The 24,393-nt window shown below is 55.8% G+C and overlaps 1 protein-coding gene across 2 annotated transcripts in view; it reads right to left on the reverse strand.

Annotated features, from left to right (window-relative positions):
* The window catches only part of COL11A2 (collagen type XI alpha 2 chain), a 28,746-nt gene that overhangs the window by 2,855 nt on the left and 1,498 nt on the right, over positions 1 to 24,393 (reverse strand). The window contains exons 2-63 of one of the 2 annotated variants that reach the window (XM_034991084.1): positions 23,095 to 23,244; positions 22,748 to 22,958; positions 22,227 to 22,389; positions 20,593 to 20,784; positions 19,625 to 19,702; positions 18,913 to 18,975; positions 18,065 to 18,244; positions 15,858 to 15,917; positions 15,715 to 15,756; positions 15,425 to 15,487; positions 15,017 to 15,091; positions 14,463 to 14,549; positions 14,143 to 14,199; positions 13,922 to 13,975; positions 13,780 to 13,833; positions 13,631 to 13,684; positions 13,391 to 13,444; positions 13,131 to 13,184; positions 13,004 to 13,048; positions 12,831 to 12,884; positions 12,349 to 12,393; positions 12,119 to 12,172; positions 11,886 to 11,930; positions 11,696 to 11,749; positions 11,405 to 11,449; positions 11,120 to 11,173; positions 10,946 to 10,990; positions 10,682 to 10,735; positions 10,244 to 10,351; positions 9,184 to 9,237; positions 8,832 to 8,885; positions 8,695 to 8,739; positions 8,557 to 8,610; positions 8,385 to 8,429; positions 8,187 to 8,240; positions 8,032 to 8,085; positions 7,765 to 7,818; positions 7,275 to 7,382; positions 7,036 to 7,125; positions 6,789 to 6,842; positions 6,447 to 6,554; positions 6,201 to 6,308; positions 6,006 to 6,059; positions 5,846 to 5,899; positions 5,526 to 5,633; positions 5,268 to 5,321; positions 4,971 to 5,024; positions 4,706 to 4,759; positions 4,491 to 4,544; positions 4,044 to 4,151; positions 3,597 to 3,650; positions 3,353 to 3,406; positions 3,163 to 3,216; positions 2,576 to 2,629; positions 2,202 to 2,309; positions 2,035 to 2,088; positions 1,822 to 1,875; positions 1,418 to 1,525; positions 1,219 to 1,272; positions 871 to 906; positions 623 to 676; positions 240 to 507 (exon numbers count right to left, since the gene is read on the reverse strand). In XM_034991084.1, coding sequence (XP_034846975.1) covers positions 240 to 507; positions 623 to 676; positions 871 to 906; positions 1,219 to 1,272; positions 1,418 to 1,525; positions 1,822 to 1,875; positions 2,035 to 2,088; positions 2,202 to 2,309; positions 2,576 to 2,629; positions 3,163 to 3,216; positions 3,353 to 3,406; positions 3,597 to 3,650; positions 4,044 to 4,151; positions 4,491 to 4,544; positions 4,706 to 4,759; positions 4,971 to 5,024; positions 5,268 to 5,321; positions 5,526 to 5,633; positions 5,846 to 5,899; positions 6,006 to 6,059; positions 6,201 to 6,308; positions 6,447 to 6,554; positions 6,789 to 6,842; positions 7,036 to 7,125; positions 7,275 to 7,382; positions 7,765 to 7,818; positions 8,032 to 8,085; positions 8,187 to 8,240; positions 8,385 to 8,429; positions 8,557 to 8,610; positions 8,695 to 8,739; positions 8,832 to 8,885; positions 9,184 to 9,237; positions 10,244 to 10,351; positions 10,682 to 10,735; positions 10,946 to 10,990; positions 11,120 to 11,173; positions 11,405 to 11,449; positions 11,696 to 11,749; positions 11,886 to 11,930; positions 12,119 to 12,172; positions 12,349 to 12,393; positions 12,831 to 12,884; positions 13,004 to 13,048; positions 13,131 to 13,184; positions 13,391 to 13,444; positions 13,631 to 13,684; positions 13,780 to 13,833; positions 13,922 to 13,975; positions 14,143 to 14,199; positions 14,463 to 14,549; positions 15,017 to 15,091; positions 15,425 to 15,487; positions 15,715 to 15,756; positions 15,858 to 15,917; positions 18,065 to 18,244; positions 18,913 to 18,975; positions 19,625 to 19,702; positions 20,593 to 20,784; positions 22,227 to 22,389; positions 22,748 to 22,958; positions 23,095 to 23,244 — 4,668 coding nt within the window. The remainder of the gene's footprint in view (positions 1 to 239; positions 508 to 622; positions 677 to 870; positions 907 to 1,218; positions 1,273 to 1,417; positions 1,526 to 1,821; positions 1,876 to 2,034; positions 2,089 to 2,201; positions 2,310 to 2,575; positions 2,630 to 3,162; positions 3,217 to 3,352; positions 3,407 to 3,596; positions 3,651 to 4,043; positions 4,152 to 4,490; positions 4,545 to 4,705; positions 4,760 to 4,970; positions 5,025 to 5,267; positions 5,322 to 5,525; positions 5,634 to 5,845; positions 5,900 to 6,005; positions 6,060 to 6,200; positions 6,309 to 6,446; positions 6,555 to 6,788; positions 6,843 to 7,035; positions 7,126 to 7,274; positions 7,383 to 7,764; positions 7,819 to 8,031; positions 8,086 to 8,186; positions 8,241 to 8,384; positions 8,430 to 8,556; positions 8,611 to 8,694; positions 8,740 to 8,831; positions 8,886 to 9,183; positions 9,238 to 10,243; positions 10,352 to 10,681; positions 10,736 to 10,945; positions 10,991 to 11,119; positions 11,174 to 11,404; positions 11,450 to 11,695; positions 11,750 to 11,885; positions 11,931 to 12,118; positions 12,173 to 12,348; positions 12,394 to 12,830; positions 12,885 to 13,003; positions 13,049 to 13,130; positions 13,185 to 13,390; positions 13,445 to 13,630; positions 13,685 to 13,779; positions 13,834 to 13,921; positions 13,976 to 14,142; positions 14,200 to 14,462; positions 14,550 to 15,016; positions 15,092 to 15,424; positions 15,488 to 15,714; positions 15,757 to 15,857; positions 15,918 to 18,064; positions 18,245 to 18,912; positions 18,976 to 19,624; positions 19,703 to 20,592; positions 20,785 to 22,226; positions 22,390 to 22,747; positions 22,959 to 23,094; positions 23,245 to 24,393) is intronic. The other variant, XM_034991085.1, reaches the window with a different exon arrangement.

The raw sequence follows: 24,393 nt of genomic DNA on the forward strand, positions 1-24,393 counted from the left end.
ACGTGTGTACACGTGCGCATGTTTGTCACTCCCTGTAGACAGCGGGCTGATTGTGAGCCGGCACGCGCTGGTAGGAGCAGATCAGTTGTTAAATGTTGAAAGCCTTCTGACCTAGTTGGTAAAGAGCTGCTGCTCCAAGCCCCTGGGCCCTCACCCCTACCCCACACCTTCCCCAAGGAGTCCTGGCATCCATTCTGCTTTTCATTGTTGTTACGCTGTTTCCTGAAGCGGGCACTGACCGTCAGGCAGCTCCGGGTGGCAGAGCTTCAGGTCCTGGCAGGTGCGAGCGGGGCTGTCCTGGCTCCCTGTCGGCTGCCTCAGCTGCTCAATCTCCTCCCGCAGGGAGTCAAGAGAGCCAAAGATCTCCTCCAGCCCCCCAGCACTGCCCGGAGCCCCCCCAGTCGGTATGGCCTCATCCTCCTGCATAAGGCGGCTTCCGTCCACCGAGCGCCGAGTCTTCTTGGGCATCTGGATGGGCAGGGGCTGGATCACCTCGCCCGGGGGGCCCTGGTTGGAGGGATGGATGGAGAAGGTGAGAGACAAGATTGATAGGAGGGGGAAGCTGAGAAACAAGGAGATAGAGAGGCCGAGGCAGAGAAGCAGGCCCTGACATGTAACTCACCGGGTATCCTGGAGGACCCTGGACGCCCTTCTCTCCCTTGGGTCCAGCTGGGCCCTGCCAAAGGAGTAAATGAGGTCATGGAGGAGTCAAGGGGTCACGCATGCAATCAAGGCCCCAGAAGGATCAAGTCAGTCTCTGGGCTGGGAATGAGGAGCTCCACTGGAGGGAGCATGTTTGCCCTGGAGAGAAAGCGTCAAGTCCAGCTGGGGGAAGGGGGCAGAGCTCACAGCTGCCTGGGGGTCACTCACTGTGGCTCCTTTGGCTCCTTTGGGGCCAGCAGGTCCCTGTGAAATGAGGAACAAGAGAGAGACGGTCACCACAGGGGACGGTTGGGACGTGGAGGAATGGAGAGGCTAAATCATGAGTCCACAGGACCCTGGCTTTACAGCAGGAGGGAGGGGCAGGCGTGAGGGACCACGGGGATATTCGGGGGGCCCTGGAAGGATCGGGGGGAACACTGCGGGTGTGAGGACATATGGAGGACACTGGGGCCTATTCTGCTTAGGCTGGTGGTTGCCATGGAAGCCATTGGGGGATTATGGAGCGGGGAGTAGTGGGGTTGAGGGGATTTAGTGAGGAACAGATGGGGTACTCACAGGGAGGCCAGGAGGCCCTCCAGGACCAATAGGACCAGATGCTCCCGGGATACCCTAGGAAGGAGAGGGGCATGGTTCAACTGGGTCCTCCTCCACACCCCCTCCCTTACCCCCCAGCTGAGTCTTCACCTCCTCCCTTCCACCCCCAACACAAATCCCCACACTCATCCACCCAGACCTTCCAAGACCATGTCCTCACCGTCTCTCCCTTCTGTCCAGCAGAGCCCTGAGGGCCAGGAAGTCCCCGATCACCCTTCTCTCCCTGCTCCCCAGGGGGCCCGATCAGTCCGATGAGACCTGGGTGACCCTGCAGAACGGACAGGTGGTCGGGGGAGGCAGAGATGAGACACGTGGGTGCAGAAGAAAAAGCCCACAGGGGTCAGAGCCCAGAAGACAAGAGAGACTTGGGCACAGAGCCTGAGGACAGAGCAGGGCCTGTGAACAATCCTCACTGAGTAAGGACCCCCAAAGATGCTGTGTAAGATGCTGAGTAAGAACCCCCTCGGTGCTGGAGGCCTGAGCACAGTGGTAGGCACTCAGGGTCCCCATAGGCTTCCGGGGTGAAGTTGAGGGGAGATATCTGGCCGCATGTCTGTCACTCACCTTCTCGCCCTTGGCTCCAACATCACCTCGAAGGCCAGGAAGCCCCGGGGGCCCCTGTGAGGAGACAGGAAGTCACTCTCTCCATGGAAAGGTGGGAACAAGCTCTCCCCACTGCCATTTTCCACTTCCTCCAGGGCTTCAGCTGGATGCCCACTGCCCAAGGGCACCACCATCCTCACCCCCACCCACCCCACCTAATCCAGAGTCACTCACCACAGGACCTGGAGGCCCCGCCTGGCCTGTGGCCCCAGGACGGCCTTGCTGACCCTGCAGATTCAAGGGGACCACAGAGATCAGGAGAACTGTCCCCACACAGGCACCCCTCCAAAGGCCCCGGACCCCTCCTACCCCCAGCCAAGCCTCTCTGCTCCATGACTCACCACTGAGCCTGGGAGTCCCCTTAGACCATCAGGACCAGGTTTCCCTGCTGGGCCTGCTGGACCCATGGGACCTGTCTTCCCTGGGGCACCCACAGCACCAGGATCCCCCTGAAACGTGTACAAGGAATGAGTCTTAAAGGGCAAAGGAAAGGGGTACGGGTGGGGGTAGGGGGGTCCAAGGTGGACAGGATGAGGCAGAGAGGAGGCGCCAAACCCCAGGAGCTCCTGGAGCAGGAACAGGAATAAGTACAGGGAACCTCCCTCGAGACAAGAGGCTCAGCATGGGGTAGACATCTGGAGAGAGGAATCTGAGGAACCAGAGGTGCCAGGAGATGGAGGGAATATTCCAGCATCCAGGATAGCCTCGCCCTCACCTTGGCTCCCTTCTCTCCTTGCCGCCCCTCAGGACCAGGCAAGCCAGCAGGACCCTGCAGATGGAGACAGGAAGGAAAAGTCAATGAGGTAGTGAGTCTCCAGGCTCAGCTACTTTCCCCCTGCACACACACACACACACACACACACACTTGTGCACGCACCATCAGAGTCACAGGAGCTGATTGACAGATGAGCTGGTACAGCTGTACCAGTTGTTAAAATACTGAGGAGCTCTGTGTATTCAGCAAAGAGTCACTTGCCCACACACCATCTAGTGCGCCACCTTCTACCCCAGCAACTAGAGGGTTAATCCTTAGCCTAGCAGGGGCCCTCCAGGAAAGCTAGCCCCTTCCTCCAGGGTGCATTCTGATCAGTTGATGAGTACTACCCCCACCCCGCCCCCAGCAAGAACATACCCAGGAACAGACATACTCACTTATACACGGCACACTTACAAATACAATGTTCACGCACATGCACCCCATCCCCAGGCACCCCCCTGACCATCCCATCTGCCACTGCCCCATCCTCCATCTACCTTGCCCAAGGACTGCCCCTCAAGGTCCCAGATGTCCACCTCACTTACCCGCTTTCCAAGTGGTCCAGGAGGTCCATTCTCCCCAGTGGGACCAGGGGATCCCTATGGAGGGAGGAATAGGGGTGGGTGAGTGTTTAGCCTCCAGCCAATGGACCCTTCAGGAGCAGGGTATAAAAAGGGGGTAATGGTCCTGAAGGCTTGGGCTCGGTGGTGGAGGGAGGGGTCACTGGTCACTCACAGACTGTCCTGGCTCGCCATCCTCTCCTCGGTCACCCTTCACACCATCCTGGCCCTGCAGGGATGAAGCAAGGTCAGGGGTTGCCCCAACCTGGCTGGCATCAGCCGCAAAACTGCCAATCCTCTCATCCCTCTGCCTGCCCTGCCATACCCCCAGCTTCCCCCACTCAAGCCCATCAGCCGCATGAAGGCCCTGTACAGGAGCCCACCCTCTCTCCCTCTTCTTCTCCCTAGGGAAGACTCACCCGAGGGCCACCTTCTCCAGGAGGGCCAGGATCACCAGGAAAACCAACAGGACCCTAATGTGGAGAACAGGGTCAAGGTCACAACCCCCTAAGCCTCCAGAGCCAACACAGAGCCCCAGGGCACATGTCACATTCTCCCTTTCTGCAGGCCTTACCCACCTGCACACCCTGGGGAGATAGTCTCCCGCACTCTGTCTTCCCCACCTCATGCACTTCATGCTTTCTGATGCTTTCAGGGAATTAATTAGAAGGCATCTCTCACTTTCTCTCTCTGGATTTCAGATCCCAAACATCCCTCCCAGGAGACCTCATTCCCAGAGTCTTCCACCCAAATGGTCCCCCATTCTTGGGTTCCCCCTACTGCAAGACCCTCCCACTCACACACACCCACATTCCCAGGTCTCTCATTCACAAGGCCCTCTTCCCAGCCCCTCCCCCCAAACTCACAGGGTTCCCTTTGGGGCCATCATCACCGGCGGGGCCTTTAGGCCCTGGTGGTCCTGCCTCTCCTGGCTGCCCCGACTCTCCTTTCTCCCCACGCTCCCCGCGTGGGCCCTGAAGGATGAGTAGAGGGTACAGATGGTCCCAAAGGGGTCTTGAAGATCAAGGACGTAGCCCCTGCTTCCAAGATACCTTCAGCCTCCCCTCCACCCCCTCAGTGACAGGGGGATGCACACAGAAAGTCAAGCCCATAGGGAGTCCTCTGGTCCTGCTTCCCTTCAAAGAAAGAGCATGGGGCTCACTCAGACCCAGGGGTCCAGCCTCACAGAGGATTAGGAGAACAGGCTCCTGGGCTTTGGAGACGCTCCAGCTCCGGGAGGTCACAGCAACCGGGAGCTGGTGTTGAGGAGGGTGATGGGGATTAGGGAGCAAGGCCTCAGAGATTTCACTCACTTTGACACCTGGCTCGCCCTGGACCCCTGGAGCTCCTGACTCTCCTGGCTCCCCCTGCAAGGAAACTCAGGTCAAAAACCTCCTTTCCCCAAAAAATCTTGATATTCCCCACATCTCATTCCCTTTTGTCCCACCCCCAATCAAAACTGGCAGAAGTCCAACCTTGATACCCCCTGTCCGGGACAAGTCCATTCATTCACCCCCTTCCCAGTTACCTTCTCTCCAGGGGGACCCAGGTTCCCAACACCTCCCGGGGGACCTTGCGGACCCTGGAAGAGGAACAGAAGTAGGAATCATTGCTTAAGGGAGGAGGTAGAGCCTGAATGAGCACCCTGAGGTCACAGCAGTGAGACAATGGGAGGCCTTCCAGGGCCGTTGACTTTTCATAGCAGCTGAGATGAGACTAGAGTTTGTAGTCTGGGGAAAGGGAGGCAGAACTGGCCAGAGTGATCTGAAGGGACAGAGGCTGAGAGGACTCACATCAGCTCCATTGGGTCCAGCTGGGCCTCTAGGTCCTGGGGGGCCAGGTGGTCCCTGGGGAAAAGAGATACAGCAGAGATGGGGACGGGAAGAGAAAGAAAGAGCATTAAGCACACAGGAATGGCTGAGGGTTGGGTGAGGCAGACATCGTGGGGGGCGGGGTAGCAGGGGAGGGGGGCAGCCCCGCCAGGAAGCAGTATGCAGGGAGCAGGGGATGCTGCGGGAGCTGGATAGGGGGAGACTAGTAGGTGGGGTTAGGGCCAGAGGGTCACACGCTGTCAGTGGGGTCTCACTCACCATAGGGCCCACATCTCCTGTTTCTCCTTTCTCACCCGAGGGGCCTGGCAAACCCTGTGCAGGGGTACACGGCACAGACTCAGATGACCAACGCACCAGAGCACAGCTCCAGGTAGACGGAGCCTCCAGTGCCCTTCCCTCCGATCTCTCATGCCCCCCAGTCCTCTGCCCCACCTCCCCAGTCCTCAGCAGCAGGGGATGGTCATCAGACCCATCCTGACCCCACCTCTCAGCCCCTGCCTCTACCCCCCAACCCACCTGTAGGCCAATGGGACCTGGGGGCCCATTGAATCCTCTCGTTCCTTCATCACCTTTGACTCCAAAGTGTCCCTGGGGTCCCCGAACTCCGGGCTCCCCATCTGCTCCCTGAGGTGGAGGGAGGGCAGGGACGAGGACACAGATGGTCATGGGTCAGGAGTTCTCTATTCACAAACCTCACACCGAGCTGGGCGCCAGGCCCAGAGCCCCCACTCCCAAGCTCAACCCCAAGGGCAAAGGGGAACTGAGGGCAGACTGGAAGTTGCCAGCGCCCCTGGGGGGTGGGCAGGGAGGGGGCAGACGGGACATCAGTCACTTACCGCTGCTCCAGGTTGCCCCACAGGACCAAGGGGTCCAGGGGGTCCAGGAGGGCCCTGGGGTAAAAAGGAGAGTCAGAGACACCAAGACAGGGACAGAAACCAGGTAGAAACAAGGCTAATAAAGGCCAGAAGTCAGAAGTCAAAAGTCATGGTCACTTACATGTTCACCTTTATTCCCTTTAGTGCCCTTCTGTCCGGGGTCTCCCACCTCACCCTGCGGGGACAAGGCAGATGAGATCTTAGAGAAAGGCCCTGGGTGGGGCAGGGAGGATAAGACAGGGATAGGGGTGGGAGGCATGCCCAGATCAGCGATCTCATCTGGAAAGATTGGGCCCAGGGTCTGTAGGTTCCACACCTTGTCTCCATCCTCTCCTGCCACACCCGGGGGTCCAGCAGGACCAGGGAGACCCACAGGACCCTGTACCCCATCTCGGCCAGTTGGACCAACGGGGCCCTTCTCACCCTGTAGGAAAAGAAGAAAGGAGTCATGACCTGAAAATGACCCTCACCCTCAAACACCCTAACAGGAAACCCTCCATAGCCCAGCAGCTCACAGCTCAGACCCTTCCCCAGTGTCTCTCCCCAGGGACCCCACACTCACCGGGACACCTTTCTCTCCTGCGGCTCCAGGGGGACCCTGTGGGCCTGGGCGCCCCGGGGGGCCAATGGGTCCCCCAGATCCTGCGGCACCTCGCTCCCCAGGGGAGCCCTGAGACAGGAAATGGAGTCAGACCCCCAAGGAGGACACCATAGTCCACCCACACCAGAGGAGCTCTGACCCTGGTTCTCAGGAGAAGAGCCCAAAATTGAATACACTATGGCTGATCCTAGACCCCCTCTGCCCAGTACCCAGCCTTGCCTAGATCCAGATGCCACTCTTCATCCCTCCTCACCCACTCTTTCCTGGTTCCTCCCTCCTGCCCCCCAGGACCCCCAGACTCACTGCAGGGCCAGGGGGACCGGCCGGACCTTCGTTTCCCTTCAAACCGGATCCACCCTAGGAACCAGAGATTTGGAGCAACAGACGTGAGACGGGCAGGGGGGACATTACAAGAATGAGGGTCCAAGAGACATGCAGGGAAGGATGAGGGGAGGGGAGAGGAGACAGATTCGGAGGAATGGGAGGGGGGGTGATGCTGAGCGACGCCAGGATGCCCCGTGACTTGTTGGGAGACCGGGATCACACTCACGGCAGTGCCGGGGAGGCCTCTCTCCCCTGGGAAGCCCCTCAGACCAGCAGGTCCATCCTTCCCTGGAGCCCCTGGGGGACCAGGGTCACCCTAAGATGAAACAAAAGGTCATGAGCCACAGCCATGCTCCCATATTGGACAGAGAGGTCTCTGGCCTTTCTCAATTCCCAAATTATCTGTTCCCTTCAGCACCCCAACCCTGGTCTCCCAAGTTCCCCTCTGCCTGGCCCTTTACTGACCTTCGTTCCTTCTTTTCCAGCTGTTCCAGTCAGTCCCTGCTCTCCCGGGGGACCTGGGGGGCCGGGGTGACCTCTCTCCCCCATGGGCCCGGTTTCTCCTGCTGCTCCCTGAGAAAGAGACAGAAAGACTCCAAGTTCAGACCGTCTGCCCCCTTCCCTGCCCAAAGAGGCCACCCTGCCACCCTAAAATGACCCCTCTGGACCCGCTTTATCCCCGCCCCAAAGCTACTGGGGAATTCCTGGGGCTCTCCTCGGCCACTGTAATTCCCCAGTTTGGGATAACTGCACCACCCTGCGTCCCCACTGGGGAGCTGCCCCGTTGGGACACGAGATGAGAACTGGCCCAGTTGGGATCCTGCTCCAAATCCCAGCCCTGGCGTCCAGGTCAGGCAAAGCAGGGGCTGGGGCATGTGATTGGGACAAGGGAGAAGAGGGGCAGACAAACTGACTCCAGGGTCTGGGGCCCACTCTCCCCAGGGAGCAGACATACCTGAGGTCCCACCACCCCTGGAGGGCCAGGGGGGCCAGTCTTCCCTTGGAAACCCTGAAAAAGGAAGAGGGGAGAGAGTGGTCAAAGTATGTCAGGCATGGACACTGTGGGATGGATCCCAGGTTCCTGGGGGAAGGGCAGAGTCACCACGGAGCCCTTGGCCATGGGTCTGAGCAGCACCAGGATGATCACTCTGCCAGCAGAACCTCCCTGGTGGGCCTTCCAGACAGCTCTGGAAGGTCTGAGGGGGCCCGGGGCATTACTTACCACTTCTCCTCTCTGGCCTGGGTGTCCTGGCAGCCCGTCCTTCCCAGGGGGACCCTAGAAGGGATTCAGGTGTCAGGTGAACTCTGGGTTGGAAGGAGGTTGGAGAAGAAGGATTCACAGAACCCAAGCGGGTCAGAGGTCAGAGGTTAGCTTACCGGAGGTCCTTTGGGGCCAGGAAATCCATTGGGGCCTTGAGGTCCAGGGAGACCCTAGAGAAAGAGCCGGATTGAATCAGGAGAATGGTCACGGGGTGCAGCTCCCCCCACCTCACCCCCCCACCAGGGTGAAAGAGCGAGGGCTCCACTAAGGATCCTGGGGAGCACTGGGGAACAGGAGACTCAAGCTGTACTCACCCTTTCTCCGGGGGGCCCATGGGGGCCATCACCACCTGATGTTCCCTGTTGGGGGGAAAGAGAGTCAGAGGGCAAGAGGCACTGCCTTCTAGCTCTGCTGGAGGTCAGAGGAGTCAACAGGGAGCTGGGCTAAGGGGCAGACGGCAGATGGAACCCTGCCAAGACCACTAACCTTAGCGCCAGACTTCCCAGTGGCACCTCGGGGTCCCCGCTGACCCCGGGGACCCTAGAGAGAGGGGAGAGGAGTTGTCAGAAAAACCCAATTGGACCTCCTTGGATCTTGAGCCACATGTCTGCCCCTTGCACTCACCGTGGGGCCCCGCTCTCCCCGAGGCCCTGACTTCCCCGACAGGCCCTGATGGGAAGGAAGCAGAAACAACACATCAACCAGGGCGTGATTCCACCCACAGGCCTGCCCTCCGCACCCTCTCCCTTGCCCCAGCTTACCCGGGCTCCCTTCTCTCCACTGGCACCAGGAAAACCAGGAAATCCCAGGGACCCCTGGGGAGGATGGAGAGGGAGAAAATTGAGACGTCAGGAAAGGGGAGGGCCTAGAAGAGCCAGCAGGGGTCAAGAGAGGTGATGGAGGCAGTAGGGTGGGAGGCCTGTGCTCTTCCAATAACTTGGTGACCTTGGACAAACCCCCGCTGCTGCCGGGCCTTCGGTTCCCCCATCTGTAGAATGCGGCTAGGCTAAATTTGTTCTAGGGTCCCCCACTGCTCTGTCAGTCTGTGCTTCCTGGAATCGGGGGTCAGAGAAGGGAAGAGGAGGAGGGGTCACAAATGGGGCACCATATCACCTTGGGACCCTGGCGTCCAGGGTAGCCAGGCAGACCAGGAACACCCAGCTTGCCCTGTGGAGAGACAGGAGCAGTTAGGAGCAAGATGGGTCAGACACCACACCATCCCTGGAGACCCCAAGCCCCAGAGACGGGAGCCAGCCCCCACCCAGCAAGCCTCCCCAGCAAATCTCCAGCCCCTGACCCCTCATCTCCTACTCCACAGGCTGCCTGGCCTTTGTCATCTCTCCTTCCTGAGAGTGGATTTTCCCCAACTCTGGTGCTGGGATCTTGCCTCCTCTGTGTCTTTAAATCCGCAGCTCCTTCAAGTTCCTCAGGATCGTGATCTAGCCCCTCCTACCGGTCAACCTCAGCTCTCCTTTCCCAGCACACACTCCTACGCCACCAAGACCAGTCCCCTTGCAGGTTCGCACACACCACACTCAGGACCACCTCCGCCCCCCACCCATGTCTGCACCACCCCAAGCCCCCTGGCACCCCCCCTTCCTCCTGATGCTTCAGGGCCCGCCTTGCCCAGACAGCAGTGAAGCCGAGGTTAGGAGCAGGGATTCTGCAGCCTGCCTGGGCTCAAACCCATGCCATGCCCCTCACTGGCTGTGTTACTAACAAGCCTCTTCACCTCCTGGTGCCTCAGTGAACGCTCTCTGCAACAGGAGGCTTAGGACAAGCAGGCGCAGTGTTGGCCCCCGTTGAGGGCTTACTGAGAGTTAGCTCTGCAGGTCTGCGCTCACCTCCTCTTTGACTCTCCCTTCTTGCAATTCCTGCTGCTCTGAGTCTGAACACATTTTCACTCTGCCTTATACCTACATTCCTTATGCCAGCCTCATGCCTTGTCCCCACCTCTATGCCACGTAAATTCTCACGACAGGGACTTTTCCTTCACTTCTTATATATCCCCCCCCCACCCCCAACTGTCAGTGGCCAGGGGGTGCCTTCTACAGAGAGGAGCATAATTAATGTATAGAGGTCTTCAAATGACTCATTGACTCCAGCTGTTGGCACCCCCAAGCCCATCCTGATCCCAGGGCCCAGGCCCTCATACCCTCCCGTCCCCTGTCACCTTTTCACCCATGAGCCCAGGGGGGCCAGGGTCTCCAGTGGGTCCAGTGCGTCCCTTCGGCCCCTCGGGACCGTCTTCTCCCCTGGAACCAGGAACTCCAACCTCTCCCTGGGTAAGACGGTTGAAGAGGGGAGTGTCAGGGACTGATGGTGTGGCCTGGGCCCCAAAAGGAGAGGTGGACCCCGGTGAAGCAGAGTAGGGTCCCAGAAGCTACTGCAGGACAGGGAGCCCCACAGGGACAGGGAGAGCATTGTGACTATCAGGCTGATGGGATGCAGACTGTGCAAGCTGTCATCCTGCTGGGTCAGACTCCAAGGGAGAAGAGCACTGGAGATGGGGAGTCTGGGGTTTCAGGAAATAGGCTGGTGATTGGGGGCTCCAACATGGAGGAACATCAGGACTTAGGGTTGGAGGGCCAGTGTGTGGGTTTCTACTCACCCTGTCACCTTTCACGCCCATGTCCCCTTTGAACCCAGGAAAGCCATCCTCGCCCTGAGAAAGATGGGGATGAGAGGTCATCAGAGACGATGGGGGGCTAGGAGGTAAGATGGAGCATTTCAGAAAACGTGGGTGGAAGGGTGGATTTCAGAGCTGGAGAGCAGTGCAGGGCAGGCTTGAGGGAAGGAAGTGGGGAAGAGCTGGGCAGAAGGGGTGGTGTGGGACAGGATGGAGGTGCTAGGAAGCTGGGGGCACATCTCTCACCTTTTCACCCTTATGACCCTTCAGACCACGAATTCCATCCACACCCTAGAATTAGAAGGGAGACAGAGACAGAGAGATCGGAGACAGAGGTTAGATTGGAAGGATCAAGCTCCTGAGACCCCAGCTGGCTCCCCCGACCACAGTCCTTTATCTCCCAGCCTGGTTGTCCATTACCTTGACACCTCGAGGTCCCGGGTATCCTAGAGGACCCTGAGGTCCAGATGGACCCTGGAAGAAGAAAGAAAGGTATCTAAAAAGGGGTCTCAGGGTGTGACTGTGGAGGCCTCAGGGGGTGGAAGAAACGGTAGAGACAACATTGGAGTCTGAACAGGGATACAGGGCATGGGACCGAGAATACAGAGCCACGTGAATGATAAGACAAGGAAATTCCAAGGACTTTGGGGCCCGAGACTGGGTGGAAACTCCCTCAGGGGTGAAAGCAGGTATGGAAGATCTCACCTGGTTTCCTTTAGTTCCAGGAGGACCTTCCTTTCCTGGGTGACCCTGGGGTAGGGGAAGGAGAATGTGACCACTGGCCACTGTCACCTTCCCTGCATCCCTCCCTTCACTTCTTTAACCCCTCTCCCCCTTATGACCCTAATGAAGCCAACTGACCAGGGGCAGGCACCACCAGTGACCTCCCAGTGTCAGGGATACACTGTGTGGATAGTCACCAAAGGCACTTGAAGGTCATTCACTTGGGGTGGAGGGTCAAGTGGAATTTGGATTAAGAGGTGGATACCCACTCACCGGCGGTCCATCTGAGCCAGGCATGCCAGGGAGCCCTGGTTTCCCTCGAGGACCCTGCAGGAAGACGAGGAGGCACAGGGCCACAAGAGGGACCAGATCAGACTATGACTGAAGTCCTAGCCACACATTTAAGGCTCTCTCTTCAACCCCCCCTCCCAGCTCATCCCCTATCCCCCAATCAGTCACTTACCTTCTCTCCATGAGGCCCAATGGCACCCTGGGGCCCGGGGAGACCCTACACAGAGAGAGAAAGAAGTCACAGGGGCCCCACAGAGGTGGGCTGCTTTCTCCTGTAGCCAGCATCCCCATTTAGAGCATGAGCAGTGGAGCTGGAGACCCTTAATTTCTATCCAGGGTGTGACCCACTGTGGAAGCCCAGAGGAAGTTGTTAAAGATGGGGAGGGGTTGGACAGGACAACTCACCTGGGTTCCAGGAGTGCCCTGTTGTCCAGGAGGTCCTGGCTCTCCCTGGGGTCCCTAGAAACAGGCAATCAGGCAGAGGTCAAAAGAAGATGGTGACAGAACAAACTTGGGGCAGAGAGCTGAGTCCTAGCTGGGACAGCAGGGGCACAAGAACCAGAAGCAGGCAGGGGGTCAAAATGGTCACCAAGGAAACAGGACCTTGGCTAAGGTTCTCCATGCCCATTACTCACCAAGCTCCCTTTGGGACCATGGGGACCATCCATGCCTCGGACTCCCTGAAACATGAGAGGGGTGTGAGTAGGCTAGAAGGTGGGGCCTGGGCCCTGGAAGGACCTGTGGTTTCTGGGAGGCCCAGCCACTCCAGAGGGTGGGACGGGGCAACCTCACATTGGTCAGACCTCCAGTCCATCCCAAACCTAAGTAAACATAGCCGGCCCAGATCCACAGGGCGTGGGTCTATGGGTCTGTGGGTTTGTGGGCTTTTGTTTTGTTTCTTTGAAGATTTTTTTTTTTTTTTAAGTTATGCTCAGAGCCTTTGGTGCACTGTACCATAGAACCTTGCAAGGGCACCTAGGATTAAAAGCTGGAGCAGAGCGATGGGAGGCCAGGGAGGGAGAACTAAATGTAGGGGAGGAGAGGCAGCTAGGAAAGGTGGAGAGTTGGAAAGGTCAGGGGGTGAGGTCAAGGTCAGAAGTCAGGGATAGTCACATACCGGGGGTCCAGGAATACCAGGTGGGCCTTTGGGGCCAAGGAGACCTCGAGGTCCCTGCAATCAGGTGAGGGGAAGATATGACATGCATGGGCAAGAGATAATATGTCCCTTTTGTGTCCATATCCCTCCCTTGGCATCCTCAGAGCCCCACCCTTGACCCCCTGGACACTCACCGACTCTCCAGGCAGTCCTCGAGGCCCAATCTCCCCATCATCTCCCTGGAGGAGGAGGACATGGTGAATCAGCCTCATCCTCCACGCCTCTCCCATACTGAGCCCCTGCCCTGGCCACAATACTTACCCGCTCTCCATCCTCACCAGGGGGGCCAGGAAGGCCCTGGGCACCAGTATCACCCTGGAAAATGGGGGAACAGATAAGAGGGGCCTCAGAGCCCCCAGCACAGGCAGAAACTGACCCTCTTCAATTAACCAACCGGTTTCACCCATTGAGCTCCTGCAGGGACCCTCAGCTTCCTTCCCTTGCCTTGAGCTCCCTACCTCCCCACCCCTCCACAGAAGGTCTACCCCCTCATCACAATGCATTACCCCCAATATACTCACCCGGTGTCCCTTCTCCCCAGGTAGCCCTGGGAGTCCATCAAAACCTCGGTCACCCTAGAGGAAGAGCGGCAGCCCGAGTGAGGTCCTAGCTCTTTTTCCACCCCATCCCTCCCTACTGTGTCCTGAGTGGGGAGGTGCCACTTCATGGGGAAACCCTGGGAACTTGGTCATGCCCAGAAAACAATGAGCTTAGATGGGGCTAGAAGTCATAGGCATCAGAGAAGGACCCATGCTTGTCACCTTCACTCCAGGTTCTCCAGGCATCCCTCGGGCTCCATCAGCACCCGCTCGGCCCTGGGGGTGCAAAGGAAGTGTCAGAGCAAACAGAGGCACAGTCCCCCACACTCTGGGTCCTGTCTCCCATCCACACCCACCACACACCCACTCACCCTTCGCCCAGCCTTGCCAGGAGGGCCTGTGAGGCCTTGAGGTCCTCTGGGGCCCTGGTGAGAGAGACTCAGGGGCAGAGTTAAAGGGCATAGTTGGAAAGGGAGGCACTGGATGGGGGATCAGATGGGTGGGGCTTGTCACCTGAGGTCCTAGGTCTCCCAATTCTCCCTTCAGGCCAGGGCTCCCAGGTTGTCCCTGTGACAGAGAAGAGAGAGTGGCTATGTTGAAGGACACACCCAACAATGACTTCAAAGCCCTCCCCCAAAGTAGCAAAATAACTTTCAACTTGGTCCCTTTCCAGAACTATCCGTACCCCGACACACAAATAAAGAACTCCCTACCCCAATATCCAACACACTCACCAAGGGTCCAGGGCGGCCTGTGTATCCCATGGGGCCAGGGGGTCCCCGGAGCGCCAGCTAGGGGGGCAGGGGACATAGCAGAGCTGAGGAAGAAGCAGCAGGAGAACTCCCAACCCCAGTACACGTTCCAAATTCACCTTTCCACTCCTAATCCTCATTCTACTGCCTTGTATTCTCCCTAACCTCCCTCTCAGCCCCAAACCAACCCAGACCTTACCCTGCCCCACATTTACTCCAACCTACCCTTCCAACCCCTCCTGAAGTCTTCACTTGCCCTCCATACCCCTCCCTTCACCAACATCCCCTCCAGCCTTACTTACACGTGCCTGCTGCAGAATTGCCTGGGCCTGAGCCTCTTGGGCTGCCACCACAGGGCCCTTGTCACCCCCACCACTGCCAAACCGGAACTGAGGGGCAGAGAAAAAGAAAGGTCCAGATTCTCTCCCAGGAAACCCATGTGACCCTCCCAGCCAAAAGCTTCATCCAGCACTTCTGCCCCATCTCCCAGGTTCAGGGACACCCCCCACCCCATGCCCTCGTCCAGTGTCTCCCATGGAAGGTTTTCAGATAATCATGTAGAGGTTTTCAGAAACTCTACTCCTGTCTCCCTCCCCCACTCTCTGGCTTCTTCCTCCAGAAAAACTTTCCTTTGGTTCTAGAGCCCCTGAAATGTGGGATTTTCTGCCCAGTTCTAGATGATTCATGTTTGGTTCTAGGTCATCTAATGAGTCCCTAGTCCATCCACCTCAAAGATCAATCTCTTTGTGTTGGTGGTCTTTAGAGACTCCTCCTTAGCTTTCCTGGTCTTCTGGTTCTTGGTGACAGAATACAATTCCCCTGCCCTTCCCATTCCAAAGCCCAGAAGACAACTCACTGGGAGCATGAGAGATGTGCCAGGAGGGCCAGGGGCCCCATCCGATCCAGGGAGCCCTGCTCGGCCAGGGGGACCCTGGAATAGGGAGAAAATGAGGATAGGTGACAGTTAGGGAATGTTAGGGTCCTGGCATCATTGTGAAGCCCTCTACAGAATAAATATAGACTTCTCTACACCTTTCTTGAACCCTCCCACCCCCATACAGAAAAATGAGGGTGAGACAACAGATTACTCTGCTCCCCAACCAGAGCCTGTCCTCCTTTCTGGGTGCTGGGGACCACACCAGCCCCTTGTTCATTAGTCAGCCAGTTAATGAGGAATTACTGAGCTTGGTGCCCCTGTTGGGTACCAGAGGCTCCTCTGCAGTCCATCCCCGCCCCCCTCCCCACACACACGCTACTCCCTTACCCTCTCGCCAGGGTCTCCAACTGGGCCTGGGTTGCCCTGGATGCCAGGGGGACCAATCAACCCCTGAAGAACAAGAAAGGAGTGGGTCAGGTGTGGGCATTCAGATAGAAGAGGGGTATGTGGCTGAGGGGTGGTCTCTACAAAAGAGATTTGAGGATCTGGGAAGCTTTGGAAGGATTCTCCAGAGTTCTGAGAAGGAGGCCTGGGCATATGTGGACAAGGCATAGATGAGTTTGTAAGAAGGGTCTCTGAGAAAAGAATGGAGGCTAATGGGTCACAGCTACACTTACCGCAGGGCCTTCTGGGCCAGGAGGCCCCTCCACTAGCATACCCTGTAGAGCCAAAGGTTAAAAGTCAGAGGCTACAGGGCTAGCACCCCCACCTCCTTTTCTTCTTTCCCCTGCCTCCAGCTCAGTGACCAACAGTGACTTACAGGTTCCAGCACCGCAGGCTCCCCCTTCTCTCCCTTCAGCCCCCGGGGTCCACGGGCAGCCTGAAGGAGACACACATGTAACCCCCAGTGGGGCCTGTGAGCAGCCAGGACACCAGGACTGCCCCCATCCCAACTCCCACCTTCTTTCACTCTCAGATTCTCTGGAGACCTCCCCAACCCGAACTGTAAAACCTCCCAGCCCTCCTCTAAGACTCCCTCTTCGCAGACCTCCCAGGCCTTCCAAGGAGACCTCATGGCTCTCCACCTCCCAATTCCCAGCCCCATCTTAGCAAACAAACTTCCTCATCTCCCTAACGACCTCTTCACACCTTTCCTGGAATTCCAACCCCCCCCCCAACCTTCCCAAACCCTCTTCTGGAGGACCCTACCCTATTCCCCAAACGCTCTCTGACTCCAGGAATTCTTAGAACTTTAAGAAACTATCAACTACCTCACCCTTACTGCAATCCACCAAATAAGCATCTCTCTAAGGTTGTGGATTGATTTTTATTGGGGTTTGAAGGGAGGGCATGGATCCATATGAGAATCTGATATAATCCAAAAAGTCTTTTCCAGGAAAGAAAAAGTATATACCCTTGTGCACAGAATTTTTCTTAGAATTTCAAGGGGTTCACAAGTTAAAAACTCTCCAGAGGTTAAACATCCATACTCTAAGTAGAATTGGAGGGCAGTCCCCACTGATATCCCAAAGTCAGACCTCATAACTGGTGTTTGGAAAAATACAGCTCTTGGGCTATTGCTCAAGCCCCAGAGCAGACCCCCAGTTCCTCTCCCAGCAAGGACACTACACCCTTCCTCTGGCCCTCATTTATACTCCAAGCCCACCAGTTCCTTCTTTTCCACACTTCTCAGATGCCCACCCCCAACACTAAGGCCAGAACCAAGATTAGGATGGGAAGAATGGAAATCATTCCCCACCAGGCCCCAACTCTCCCAACAAAAATCTTCAGAATGCACCCCTCCACCTCCATCCTGACCAAACAGCAGTGATGAATTTCCAAACTCTCCCATATCCCAGATCAACCCCAAATTTCCAGAAAGCAGCAAAAGGGAAAGGCAGCGCAGGGTCAAGGGTGGCAATATTAGAGAAGGAAATTCTGGGACGAGGCAGCAGGGTAGAGGAGGCAGCTCTAATTGCAAGGCAAGCAAAAGATGAATGGAGTAGATAGGAAATTTCCCAACTGAGAGGGAGTGGTTGAAGACATGGGAAACAATTAAGGGAGACATTTCAAAGGGACAAACACTTGGAAGCAAGAATGATGCCAGGGCCAAGAAAAATTAAACATGGCCAAGATGGCTAGAAATGAACTGGACAAACAGGAAATGGTTGGACAGACAGGAAGTAGCCAAGAAAAGAAGATCCAGGAAGTGGACCTTCAACAACAACATGGCTACCACGACCAAGAGAAAGAAGAAGTTCACAAAACAGACAAAAAGTGACTCCTGGAAAGGGGATTATGACAACGAAAGGCAATTCTTCCAGAAAACATGAACATCAAGGCCAATACACACAGGAAGTAGCCATGATAAATATCTAGGCCCACAATGGAGACTTTATGATTTGGATGACCTGAGACACACAGGAAGTGGCTTATTAGCAAAGGAAATTGTTACAAGACAGCATGAAAAACTAGAGCCAAAACATAAATAAGTCCCTTTCAGTACAAATTGTCACAGTCACCAAGATGGATGCCATGGCCAAGGAAGACAGGAAAGGACAGACAGGGGGTGACCTGTAAGTTAGAAAACATGACATAGGAAGTTAGATCATTTGGCAGCAACATGGATAAGAAATTGTTTTTACCAAGAAGAAATGATGGAGACAAAACTGACAATGGACAAAAAGTAGGGGATTATTGGCCAAAAGCTTTATGAAATACAGCTTGATTGAGACAGAAAGCGGCCAAGAAAGACAGGAAGTGGCCAGAGGATTAAAAAAGAAAAAAAAAAAAATCCCATTTGCCCTGGGCAGAAAGATCCATGAGGTGTCACAGGGCAAGATATTTGGCAAGGGAAAGCAGAAAGTCATCCTTTCAAGCAACATATACATCTTATGTGAACAGAAAAAGGCAAATCATCAATGGGAAGTAGCTTGCAGCCAATAGACAATAATCAGAAACAACAGGAAGCAATTCTTACAGCTCCCACTGGAGGTCAAGAATGGAAGAGGAGCTCCTTTCACTTACGGCTCCCGAGGGGGCTGTCTCCGCAGACAGGGCAGGGCCAAGCTCCGTCTCCTCACGATAATCGTCCCCATAGCCATAGGTGTAATCGTAGGGCCCTGATGGGGGGTCTGTGCCACCCTCCCCATATTCCTCTGTCAGGAACCTGTCGGCTGTGGAGGGGACCTGGAGATCTGTCTGCTCCTTCCCAGGGATGGGGAGGGAGAGGGGTAGATGGGGGCATTAGGGCTGAGAGGAGGTTTTCCTTGGACCCGACAGTGTGGCAACTTCTGGCCCAAAGGAATCTGAGGATAACTGGGACTGGAGTTTTTCTCCCAAGAAGAGCGAGGGAAGTGGTTGTACAGAAAGGGGAGGGCCATCAAAGGCCGCAAATGAGGAGGGATGCCCCAAAAATGGGACTAGTGGGAAGAAATGATGAATTACAAGAAGGACGAAGGGTGGCCGGAGGGCTGGACACAGAGTAGACAGTCTGTGGAGATAATGGTAGACAAAGGAGTCCAGAGAATAATCAAAGAAATGGATGGAAAAACAGAGAACAGAAAAAGTGACAACATGGACAGAAAACTCCGGGGAACAGAAATATGATGAAAACCTTTTGACACCAACATGGGGAAGAAGTTGTTCCAGAATCAAAGAATAATGGAAGGAGACATAGACACTGAAGAAAAATGGCTGTACTTAAAAAGACAAGCAGGTCGACAGGTCTGGAGTGACTGGAAGACCACAGTTGGATATGACAAGGAGCCCTCCAGCCAGAGAAAGAGCTAATTCACTGAGATGACATGGGGCAGGGGAGTGGGTCACAGATGCCCACTGCCCCCAGCTAGCGTGAGGGTGGGGGATGGAGTTACCTCCTCAGGGGGTGGCAAGGGGCTTGATTCCAGGATTCCTTCCTCTTCACCTGGGGAGGGGTCCTAACCCCAAGGAGAACGGGGAGAAGAGTAACATGGGGCGGAAAGGAAGGAGAGAGGTTAGCGGGAGGGGAGGCAAAGCAGCACCTTGTCCCCCACTGTGGGCACTGTCTGTCTGTACTGGGGGGGTGGGGGTAATCTCAGATCTTGCAGCCCCTTTGGAGGGGGTACAGTTTGGGGAGAGTAAATCTCCAAGGTCATAGAGGTTTGGGGGCACAGATCTGGATGCCCCGGCTCTACCTGCCGGTAACCGCTTCCTCTGGTCCTGGGGGGGGCCCGGGCAGTGGGGGGAGCTGCCTGCCGAGCTGGGCGTCGGAAGTGGGGAGGCAGGCCCCGTGCTGGGCCGGAACCTCCAATTCGAGAGGGCCTCCGGCCTGGTGAGGGGGGCGCCTGCCGGGCTGCTGACCTCTTGGCAGGTGGGGTAGGCTTTCTGGGAGGGGTCCGACGCCCCCTGGGGGGAGGGGGAGCCCTGTGGTTGGGGCTCGGTGGCCTCTGTAGCAGAGAGACATGGGAGGGGGCAGTGAGGACACTCCCGTAATCTAAATATATGATGTCTCTCCCCACATGTTAAGAGGGGAGGAAGGTGCCATAGGAGATGTTTACAAGGAGTGGTGGGAGGAGGGGAAGAAATGAAGGGGTCCCTCAAGTTTACCTGATAATTAGGGGTCGTCCCTGCAGTCCTCACATCATAATAGTGGGTCTCGTAGTCATAGTAGAAAGACTCAGTGGGCTGAGGTTCGGGAATGGGCAGTGGGAATAGTAGGAAGAGGTAGGGGTATAAGGGTGAGGAGAGAGAGAGAAGGGGATGGTGTGGGAATTTGGAAAAGGGGTAGGAGTTGGGGATGAAAGGAGAGGTTGGGGGTCAGGAGAGAGATGGGGAGAGGTGAGGGCGTGGGTCCCACATGTGGAACAGAAGCAGACATGATTAAGAGATTGACCCTCTAACCTTCAGACCACTGACCCCAGATCATATCTGTCACCCTAACCATCTGGACCCCACCCAACCCAGAGTCCCCTGTCCCTCCCTCCCCACCCCCCCCCCACCCAGCCCTTTTTTCTGCACCTCCACATGCAGGGGGCCAGAGACTGGGCCCCAACACAGAATTGCATGGACCCAGCACTCTTCTGGGACTTTCTCTATCTCCTGCTCTCCCCATTTCTCCTCCTAGGTCTTACCATTTCAACTTTTGTCTCTCTGGTTCTGTCTCTCCCCTACTCTGCTCTCCCATCCTCTGTCCCTGCATCTTATCCCCCCCACACACACTGCCCCCCAATCTCTTAATTCAAGGAAGGGATGGGAAGACCAAGGACACAGTTCCAGAAAGACTGGCAGAGGAAAGGAGATGCAAGCAGGGGACACAGCTCCCAGTCATGAAGTCTTTCATAATGACTCTTTTTATTTTTAATTGAAAATAAAAAGGTTGATGAATGAGGACTGGGAGGAGGGAGTGAGGGTTGGGAGAGGGAGGTGTCGTTGGAGTGGCTCCAGTGAAGGGGGGAACAGGAGCCCAAAATAGGATGGGGAGCTCTGGAACATTGGGGAAATTCCCCTGGGGAGGTGTCTGGGTACCTTCCCTCCCTGGAGCGTGCTGTGGTTTGGGGTTCGCCCAGCTCCCTCACCTGTCGCTGAGGTTCCTGGTTTTGTGGCCTATGAAGTCTTGATGGCTGCTGCTTTGGAGATCTCTGGGCCCTCTGAGACTGTTGTTTCTGAGGTCTCTCCCTCCATGCTCCTTCACACTCCAGCTCCTTCTGTTCACAGGATTCGTAAGCAGCTTGCACCCCTGGGACAATGACAAGCTCCTGGATATCACCCTGCAAAGACATGGGGAACGAACATCAATGGAGGGAGGCAGAGAGGGTTTCAGAGAGAGACAGAGGGTCAAGTCTGGGACACAGGGTAAGAGCCAGTCCTAGGTAAAAGGACATAATGGGAGAAGATCATTATCAGCCCTCCCATGTACACAGCCCTTTTCATTTTCAAAGGACCTTCCCATCCATAATTCCACTGGACCTTCACCACAACTGGAAAAATCAGTAGGACAATGCCTATTGTTCAAATATTCCATTCAGGAAAGCTCAAAGAGGCAATGACTAGCCCAAGGTCACTTGCAATGGTAGACTCGGGACTAGAATTCAAACATTCCAACTCTTAATCCAACACTGTGGTAATGCATGGACCTTTCCACAAAGGCTTCTGGAAACAGTGGCCCAGCCTTAGTTGCTTTGACCTTCCAATGGCAGTGATGATGAGAATTCTCAGGACCTCTAGAAATGGGGGAGAGGGAAGCCACTTTTGAATTCCAATGGCATTTATTTGTGCCCACACATGGTGCTTAGCATATCTTGCCTTGTATTATAGTTTGGGGTTATTGTCTCATCTTAAAAGAGGAACTGGGAGCTCCTGAGAATAATAGAGACCTTCTATTATTCTTCTGTGTTCCCCTTGACACTGGGACAGCAGGTATTCAGAGAATATTGACTGGCTGGGTGGGTGGATGGATGGACAGGTGGATGAATAGAAAGATGGATGGATGGATGGATGGATGGGTCAGTGGGTGAATGAATGGGGGCTCAAATGCATGACTGACTGAATGGGAGAGTTGGTGGATGGTGAATGAATGAATGGGAGGATTGGTGGGTAGATAAATGGAGGTATGGAGTAGAGGAAACAGATTGGTAGATAGATGGATGGAAGTGAATATGTGAATGAATGAGTGAATGGTTGGATGGAAAGTGGGTGGGTGAGGAGATGGGTGGGTGAATGAGGGGATGGATGAATACATGCATCCTCGCATGCATGGGTAGATGGGCTGGGTGGGTGGATGAATGAGTGAATAAATGGATGGGTTAAAGATGATAGATTGATGGATGAGTGAAGAAGAAAGTGGCCGGGCAGAGGAAGATGGGCAAGAGAGTGGGTACAAACCTGAATGCTTGATTGGTGAGTGAGTGCATAAATGGATGGATGGGTATTAGATGGGTCTATGAATGAGTGGGTGCAGATAGAGAGATTGGTTGAAGGGATGAATGGACAGGCAGACTCATGAAGACTGATAAAGACAGCTGTCCTGCCATATAAGTGGGCACCTAATTGTCCTACAGAGAAAATTAGCCCTGAGGATAGGAAATGGAAATAGAGATTCATGAGAGCTCAAATGAAGGGCTAGGCTATAAGAAGATGGAGTACTGGGGCCAGAAGGAGAATAGGCACAAGATGTGGGACCAGAAACCACTCTGTTCTATGTTCTGGTTACCTCAAACACTTCTTCATCCAGGATACGGGCACCAAAGATAATCACTCCGTGGGTGTCCAACAGTGGACGAGCACTTCGGGGGAGAGGCCGGGTGACTCGCTTCTTGCAGTCAACTATGAGGGTGATAGACTGGCCCTTCACAGCCACAGCCACACGGTGCCACCTGGTCATGGGGGGAGTGGTTCAATTGACTGACTGAGGGTGTGGGGGGAGTCCACAGGGCTGGAGAGCAGATGATGGAAAGGTTGGAGCTAATGATAATAGTATCATCCCTATGTTATAGCCATAGAAACTGAGGCTTAAAAAAGTTAACTTGCCCAAGGCACAGGCTAGTACTACATGTAAGATTTAAACTCTAAAGCCTAAACTCTGGGCCAGAAGCGTCTGAAGTTTGGGCAGTAGGTAGGTGAGGTGTGGCCAAAAGGCTTCCTAGTTCAGGGATTGGGGGTTCTGGGGCCAGTGGCCAGAGGGGAGCTCCTGAAAGGCCAGTCCAGGCAGACCAGAGGAGCAAACTGACTTACTTGCCATCTGCTAGGCTGAGGCCTCGGAAGACTGGCTGAGCCGGGGGTCGAGGCCGTCCAGTCTGGTCCTCATACAGGAAGCGGAAGGGTCGGCCAAGCTCCAGGCCCAGCTGTTGGACACCCTGGGCACTGTAGAGAGTCAGGAGGGGAGCCTGGAGGCCAGGGTGGGTCCGGACAGCAGTCAGCAATGAGAAATCTTTGGGAAAACCTCCTGGTACCCGAGAGAGACACAACCAGGTGGAATGAGAGGCAAAAAGAGCCATAAAACCTTTCCCTTCTGGTGTCTGATTCTAGACCCCACTCCAGGCCCTCCCCCAGCTCTCGCTACTCCAGCATGTCACCCATACCTGGGAAGAGCTGGTGGGTGGGTGCACTGAGCTGGGCTGGTCGGGATACTCGGTAGGCCACATCAGCCAGACAGATGCCTCTTGCCCTCTGGACGCCATCAGGAAGGGAGGGGAACCTCAGGGCCCGGAGCACATCCACAGGGCGTGCACCTGGGAGAGTCCATGAGGATCAGGAGAAGGCACACACCTTCAGGAGCGCCAAGATATGGGGGTATTTGGAGTCCAGAACTCAGCTTCCTGGAGCTCAAGCTCCCTGAAGGCAAAGGTCACCTCTCCCTTACTTTCCCTTGAATGGGCCCTGAATGGATAGGAAACCAGAGTCACCTGGAAGAGGGCAGCACTGGCCCTGTGTTCAGCTCCACATGACCCCTGCCCATCTCCCTCCCAGTGTGTCTTGCTCAGTCTCTCCCCATCTCTGTCTTTCAACCTGTGGATTTCTCTCTACTCTCCACCATCTCCCCTTCTCTGTCTCTCTCACTCTTCTTGTCTCTGGATCTGTTGATCTTTCTGTCTCCCTGTCTCTTCTGTCTTCCTCCACCTCCCTCATGCTCTTTCTATGCTTTTCTCTCCCCTGTCTTTCTCCCTCTCTCACTCCCTTTCCATATCTCTGGGTCTCTGGGTCTCTGGCCTCTTTCCCCTATCTCCAGCACAAACAACATCTGGGCAATCGATCATCCTGGGCACAGGAGGTGCAGGGGGGGCCACTTGGGAGGGAGCAGAGAGGCAAATCTTAGGGGATGGGGCTCCAAACTGCTTCAGTGCCCGCATTTGGGGAGGTGGGGACAACTCTGACCATGCTGAGGAAGGAGATAGCAGAAAGAGCCACCCCAGGAGCCTGTACCCCTGGCTTGGGAGATGGACTGGGGGTGGGGGGGTGGGGGCAGAAGCTGCCACGAGGACCCGGAGCTGGTCCAGGGCCCTGAGCCATACATCTGTGGATCCCATCAGAGTCCTTGCCCAAAACCCGGGCAAGTTCCCCACACCTGGAACTTCAACCCTGCCCCACTACCCCCACCTCTTGGATCCAAAGATTTGAGACCCAGGCCATCCCCCCAACCACCTAGAATTCAGCTTCCTCAGGCTCAAACTCCCTGGAAGACAAAGGTCACCTTTCCTTCACTTGCTCCCTGGTAAACACACTCCTCACGCCATCAGGTCCAGATTGGAAAAATCCCAAAGAAAGTCCAGCAAAACTTTTAGAGAAGCATAGGGCAGGGCAGGGGCCAGAGCGATCAGGAGAGTAGAGCTGGGTGGGGTGGGTGAGGTGGGGCGGACAGGCAGAAAAAAGGCCCTTTGAGT

The sequence above is a fragment of the Mirounga leonina genome, unplaced genomic scaffold (genome assembly GCF_011800145.1).
Source record: "Mirounga leonina isolate KUSES-001 unplaced genomic scaffold, KU_Mleo_1.0 Mir_53, whole genome shotgun sequence".
NCBI lineage: Eukaryota > Metazoa > Chordata > Mammalia > Carnivora > Phocidae > Mirounga > Mirounga leonina.